The sequence below is a fragment of the Nicotiana tomentosiformis genome, chromosome 7 (genome assembly GCF_000390325.3).
Source record: "Nicotiana tomentosiformis chromosome 7, ASM39032v3, whole genome shotgun sequence".
Classification (NCBI taxonomy): domain Eukaryota; kingdom Viridiplantae; phylum Streptophyta; class Magnoliopsida; order Solanales; family Solanaceae; genus Nicotiana; species Nicotiana tomentosiformis.
In genome coordinates, this window is record NC_090818.1 from 127,147,413 (window position 1) to 127,154,509 (window position 7,097).

Consider the following 7,097-nt stretch of genomic DNA (forward strand, 5'->3'; position numbering starts at 1 on the left):
AGCACTATTGGGCAACACCTTTGTCATAATGAACGGCCCCTGCCAGTTTGGGGTGAACTTGCCTTTAGCTTCAGCCTGATGTGGAAGGATGCGTTTCAATACCAGTTAGCTCACTTCAAATTTCTGGGGATGCACCTTCTTGTTGTATGCTCTTGCCATTCTTTTCTGATACAATTGACCATGACATACTGCTGCCAATCATTTTTCATCAATCAAACTCAACTGCTCTAGCCGGGTTTTGACCCACTCATCATCATCAATTTTAGCTTCAACAACGATCCGGAGGGATGGAATATCAACTTCTGTAGGTATAACTGCCTCAGTTCCATATACCAGCAAATAAGGAGTTGCACCTACTAAAGTGCAAACAGTAGTGCGTAACCCAGTAAAGCAAAAGGTAACTTTTCATGCCATTGCATGGAACCTTGCACCATCTTACGAAGTATTTTCTTTACGTTCTTGTTAGCAGCCTCAACAACTCCATTTGCTTTAGGACAGTATAGAGTGGAGTTTCGATGCATAATCTTGAACTGTTAGCATACTTCTTTCATCAAATAACTACTGAGGTTAGCAGCATTGTCTGTGATGATTACCTTAGGAATTTCAAACCGGCAAATGATATTTGAATGAACAAAATCTACCACCGCCTTCTTGGTCACAGACTTGAAAGTTATTGCTTTGACCCACTTGGTAGAGTAATCAATGGCCACCAGAATAAACCTATGCCCGTTTGACGCTGCCGACTTAATTGGTCTCCATGCCCCAAGCAACAAAGGGCCAAGGTGCAGACATTGTGTGCAACTCAGATGGCGGGGAATGAATCAAATCACCGTGCGCCTGACATTGATGACATTTGTGAACAAAGTTGATGCAATCTCGTTCCATGGTGAGCCAATAATAACCTTCTCAAAGAATCTTCTTTGCCAAGACATACCCACTCATATGCGGCCCACAAACTCCGGAATGCACTTCGGCCATGATAGTCGAAGCTTGTTTAGCATCTATGCACCTTAGTAATCCTAGATCTAGAGTTCTCTTGTACAAGATCTTTCCACTTAAGAAAAATCTATTAGCCAGATGTCGAATGGTTCTTTTTTGATCACCTGTGGCATGTACCGGATATACCCCTGACTTGATGTATTCCTTGACATCGTGGAACCAAGGTTCACCATCAATTTCCTCTTCAACCACATGGCAATAAGCGTGTTGATCACGGACTTGGATTTGCAGAAGGTCGACGTAAGTCTTATCTGGATGGTGTAACATTGACGCTAGAGTAGCCAAGGCGTCGGTGATCTCATTATGAATCCTGGGAATATGCCTGAATTTTATTGACCTGAATCATTGACAAAGATCATGAAGACATTCTTGATACAGTATGAGCTTCAAATCCCGAGTCTCCCATTCTCCCTGAATCTGGTGAACCAACAAATCTGAATCTCCCAAAACCAATATTTCCTGAACTCCCATGTCTATCAGCTATCCCCAAACCCAGAATGCATGCCTCGTATTCAGCCATGTTGTTGGTGCAATAAAATCGAAGCTGAGCTGTTATGGGGTAGTGATGCTTTGTTTCAGAAATGAGTACAATCCCTATTCTGACACCTTTCATGTTAGCAGCTCCATCAGAGAAGAGTTTCCAACTTGGCTTTTCATCATGATCAACCTCGTCAACATACATCACTTCTTCATCAAGAAAATAAGTCTTCAGTGGCTCATATTCTTCATCCACCGGATTCTTGGCCAAGTGATTGGCCAGGGCTTGGGCTTTCATCGCGGTCCGAGTCACATAGATGATGTCGAACTCTGTGAGTAAAATCTTCCACTTTGCCAGTCTTCCTATGGGCATAGGCTTCTGAAAGATATACTTTAGAGGATCTATGCGAGAAATGAGGTAAGTAGTGTAGGATGACAGATAATGCTTCAACTTTTGTGCCACCCAAGTCAGGGCGCAACATGTCCTTTCAAGAAGAGTATACTTAACCTCATAAGGAGTGAACTTCTTGCTGAGATAATAAATGGCTTGTTATTTCTTGCCCGTGATGTCTTGTTGACCCATCACACAACCAAAAGAATTATCCAAGACCGTCAAATAGAGAATTAAAGGTCTCCCAGGTGTCGGCGGGACCAGCACATGTGGGTTTGACAGGTAACTCTTGATCTTATCAAATGCTTCCTGACACTCATCAGTCCACTTAACCGCAACATTCTTCTTCAACGACTTAAAGATGGGCTCACAAGTTGTTGTGAGTTAAGTAATAAACCTGCTAATGTAGTTTAACCTTCCGAGAAGGCTTATTACCTCAGTTTTGTTCTTTGGCGGTGGTAATTATTGGATGACTTTGATCTTTGATGGGTCCAACTCAATACCGTGTCGTTTGACTATGAATCCCAACAGTTTCCCGGACGGGACACCAAATGCATATTTCGCCAGATTGAGCTTGAGGTTGTACGTGCAGAGCCTTTGGAAAAACTTTCTCAAGTCTCCAACATGGTCGAATTGCTTCTTTGACTTTATGATCACATCATCTACATAAACCACAATTTCCTTGTGTATCATGTCATGAAATATGGTAGTCATTGCCCTCATGTAAGTTACCCCAGCATTCTTCAAACCGAATGGCATTATCCGGAAGCAATATGTCCCCCATGGCGTGATGAATGCTATATTTTTTGCGTCTTCCTCATCTATCAGGATCTGGTGATATCCCGCATAACAATCCATAAAAGACCCGATCTCGTGCTTGGCACAATTGTCAATCAGAATGTGAATGTTCGGCAATGGAAAGTTATCCATTGGACTTGCCTTGTTGAGATCACGATAATCAACACATACCCTGGTCTTACCATCCTTCTTTGGTACTGGCACAATATTAGCTAACCAAGTGGGATATCGAGTGACCTGAATGACCTTTGCATCAAGCTGCTTTGTGATTTCTTCTTTGATCTTCACACTCATGTCAGTCTTGAACTTCCTTAACTTTTGCTTGACAGGAGGGAATGCCGGATCAATTGGAAATTTATGAACTACCAAATCAGCGCTCAAACCCGGCATGTCATCATACGACCATGCAAAAACATCTTTATATTCAAACAGTGCTTTGATTATTTTTTCCTTGATTTGCGGTTCCAGATGCACACTTATCTTGGTTTCCCTGATATTATCTTGATCTCCTGAATTGATTAGTTCATTTTCATTCAGATTAGGCTTGGGTGTTTCTTCAAAGTGATTTAGTTCTCTACTGATTTCCTGAAATGCTACTTCTTCATCATATTCTGTTTCGTCGTCACACTCTACTTCTTAGATTATCATTTCAGAATTAGATTGGCTTTTAAGACTTGGCTGAAAATTCCTCATGCATGTCATGTCATTGAAACCAACATAAAAAGAACTATACAAAAGAAAAACAAAATGAAACGCTATCAGGAATAATGGAAAAACTAAAAATTGCATTTCATTGATCATAAAAGGATAGAAGGGGTTTGTACATCAAAACAAGCGAAAAATAAAAATATGGATTACAACCCTGGAATAACCTAGATAACATAAAGGAAAATAAAGCAAACTACCAAAACTCCTTTCGGGTGGGGAGAGAAGTAGCTTTCCAATTGCTAAGCTTCACATTCGGCCCAACAAGCTGTACATCGGCATTACTGGAACCTTCCCCGATTTCTACCATATTAACCTCATCAAATAGACTCTGGAACCTCTTGATCAGTTCTTCATCAAAGTCAACCACAGGTTTTGGGACCACTGATATTGGGCGTTTTGCGACCTCTGGCTTCACAAAAGACTTGGAGATGTGTGGAACATGCTTAGGAAGTGACCATGCCTTCCTTTTCAATTTTTTAACCCTCTTCACATCCTTCCCTGTGGGCTTGAATCCCAGACCAAACGTACCAAGACTTTCACGTAGACACACTAGATGTATAATACCCTATAGAGATGAACCCAGACCTTTGCCCGGCACAAAACCATTCTTCAGCATTTCATTTGCTACCATGACGGACGTGGAGGGTAACTTCGGACCTGGAAGGCATTCTCCCTCAGGAATCTTCTCAACTGACACTGTTTCGAAAGTCTGGTAGACCCAAGGCCCTTTACTATCTTCAGCTTCAATAAACGAGACATATGTGTCATTGTAAACAGATAAGTTCTCGTCACCATGCACAACTATTTCCTGCCTGTCTCACTCGAACTTTACCATTTGGTGCAGAGAAGACGGGACTGCCTTGGCAGCTTGTATCCAGGTCCTTCCCAACAATAAGTTGTAGGAGACGGCCACATCTAGCACTTGGAACTCCATAATGAATTCAACTAGCCCTATTGTCAGTTCGAGCATTATATCGCCAACAGAATCTTTCCCTCCTCTGTCAAAACCTTGAACACATACATTGTTCATGTGGATCCTTTCAGTGCTGATCTTCAACTTTTGCATAGTGGACAGAGGAAAAATATTTGCACTAGAACCGTTATCAACTAGTACCCTTGAGACAAAAGAATCCTCGCACTTCACTGTGAGATAAAGAGCTCGGTTGTGTTCTGTACCCTCCATAGGAAGTTCATCATCTGAGAAAGTGATCCTGTTTGCTTCGAAGATCTTGTTAGCAATCTTTTCCAAGTGGTTCACCGTGATCTTATCAGGAACATGGGCCTTATTCAAAATCTTCATCAGGGCTTTGCGGTGTTCATCTGAATATATCAGAAAAGACAAAAGAGAGATCTGAGCTGGTGTTTTCCTTAACTGCTCCACAATGGAATAGTCTTGCATTTTCATCTTTATCAGGAACTCTTCATCCTCTTCTTCAGTGACCGGCTTCTTTACTGGGATGTGGCCATCCCTGAATGACTTGGCTTTCCTCAGTTCCTCTGGGGTAAAATATCTCCCAGAACGAGTCAGTCCTCCGGTTTCATTGACTTCTTCCTCTACTTATTTCCCTTTATATGTCACTATCACCTGTTTGTAATTCCACGGGATGGCCTTTGTGTCAACCATTGGTAACTGGGTCACTGGCTTAATAATAACGGGGGTAATACGAGCCCCTTCCACGATTATGATAGGCTTGCCCGGGATCCCTGGCACGACCACTTTTGGCTTTTCCTGGCTCGCTCCAAAATCATTCGGAGGCCCTTTCAAAACCAATACGGATGGCTTCACGTTGAGCGTGCTTAGCTTCTCCGTCGCTTTTTCAACTGTCAAGGGCATTGCTTTTGCAGAATCTAGAACTTTAACTGAATTACTTTTTCTAGCACGGAATCATCATGACAGACTTAGAAGAATTCTTGGTCTCCCCATCATTATTAACTATCTCAATCATATGTGTCTCTGCATGGGCCGACAAAGTATTTTGGTTGATGTTTGGCGCCTCCGGGCTCTGGACCACAATCTGATTTGTATCAATAAGCTCTTGGATTGCCCTTTTTAAATGCCAACACTTCTTTGTGTTGTGCCCTGGGGCATCAGAACAATATGCGCATATGAGGGAATAATCAAGGTTCCTTGGAGGTGGATTTGGTATCTTTGGCTCAATCGACCTCAAGACGTCCAACTACCTCAACCTTTGAAACAAACTGGTATATGACTCTCCAAGAGGGGTGAAGGTTTCTTTCCACTACTGTCTCTCTTTTCTATAATCTGGCCTTGGTCGAAAGCTTGGACCAGTAGGGTTTCGGTATGGTTGTGGGGGTGGATAAGGATTTTGTGGAGTTGGAGCATGCCATTGCGGGTAAGGAGGGGGTTGAGCATATGACTGTGCATGGTGAACATGGTATTGGGGTGATCTGACTGAATATTGAGGGTCTTGTGGTGGGAAATAATGTTGGGATGGATTATATGGAGCTTGGGTGTAGGCTTGAGGTTGGGGTCGAGGTTGGATGTACTAGTGAGGCGAACCCCTTGGGCCATGCCATGATCCAGAGACAAACATAGCGACATCATCTTTCTTCTTTCTGCCTAAGAGGCTTCCGGTGCCACTTTGAATTGCCTGTGTGGTTGATTTTATGGCGGAGTAGCTCATGATCTTGCTTGACTTGAGTCCTTCTTCTACCATTCCTCCTATCTTTACCACATCGTTGAAGGACTTACCTATGGCTGAGATCAAATGGCCAAAGTAAGTAGGCTCTAGGGCTTGAAGAAAGTACTTGACCAACTCATCTTCTTCCATTGAAGGATTGACCCGTGCAGCTTGTTCTCTCCATCTGAAATCGTATTCCCTAAAGCTCTCACTGGGCTTCTTCTCTACCTTGGAGAAATATAGGCGATCCGAGACAATGTCTATATTGTACTGAAAGTGCCAAGCAAAGGCCTGAGCCAAGTCGTCCCATGTGTACCACCTGCTAGCATCTTGGCGAGTGTACCATTCCAAAGCCGCCCACTCAGACTCTGACTGAAATACGCCATTAATAATTCGTCTTTCCCACCGGTGCCTCTCATCTTGCTTCAAAATACTCTAAAATGGGCCACGGGATCTCCATGTCCATCGTATAGGTCAAACTTGGGCATCTTGAACCCAACGGGCAATTGGACATCAGGAAATAAACATAAATCCTTGTAAGCCACACTTACTTGGCTTCCTATCCCTTGCATGTTCTTCAAAGATTGCTCTAAACTTTTCACTTTCCTGAATATCTCGTCCTGCTCCACGTTCCTGGATGGTTTCTCAGTTTTAACAGGAGGTTCAAAGTGAGGAGTGTAGGAATAAGGATCCGTGACTTTGAAAGTTGGTTCTGGAGCATGATATTAGGTATCTGGAGCTTGGAATGCAAGTTCACTAGAAGATCGGTGGAGGGTACCTCGCGGAGGGGCTACAAAAACATGAGCAGATGTCGGAGCAGGGTATGCGGTTGTTTTGGCTGGTGAAGCATGGAAATTTTGGGATGAGGTGCCGGGGTAGTGGTGGTGGGGGTAAAGCCCGGTGCATGCTGAGGGTAAATATCAACGGTAGTGGGATCTTGGGCTCGTGACAGTGGTGGGATGAAAGCGGAATTTTCTATGTAGTTAGCGGGGAATAAAGGTGGAGGATGCCCCCTGATCTAGGCTTGATACATTTCTGCCATTTGATGCTTCAATCCGTGGACCTCCTCTTTCAATTCACAC

At 43.3% G+C, this 7,097-nt stretch overlaps 1 protein-coding gene across 1 annotated transcript; it reads right to left on the bottom strand.

Annotated features, from left to right (window-relative positions):
* Positions 1-1,354: 1,354 nt before the first annotated feature.
* Positions 1,355-5,207, bottom strand: LOC108944604 (uncharacterized). The gene is made up of 8 exons (XM_070181149.1): positions 4,959-5,207; positions 4,632-4,868; positions 4,206-4,550; positions 4,031-4,114; positions 3,571-3,938; positions 3,340-3,392; positions 2,600-3,294; positions 1,355-1,855 (listed from the first exon to the last, which is right to left on the bottom strand). Exons 1-8 carry the CDS (start codon positions 5,205-5,207, stop codon positions 1,355-1,357), a joined length of 2,532 nt encoding a protein of 843 aa, XP_070037250.1.
* Between the last annotated feature and the right edge of the window lie 1,890 nt (positions 5,208-7,097).

What these genes read in the sequence shown, in the direction of transcription:
- LOC108944604 (XM_070181149.1), bottom strand. Translation starts at nt 5,207, where the DNA reads ATGCCCTTGACAGTTGAAAAAGCGACGGAGAAGCTAAGCACGCTCAAC. An exon ending in CGTCTTCTCTGCACCAAATG is followed by an intron (nt 4,115 to 4,205) that starts GTAAAGTTCGAG and finishes CGTTTATTGAAG; the next exon opens with CTGAAGATAGTAAAGGGCCT. An exon ending in TCGGTTTGAAGAATGCTGGG is followed by an intron (nt 1,856 to 2,599) that starts GTAACTTACATG and finishes TATATCTTTCAG; the next exon opens with AAGCCTATGCCCATAGGAAG.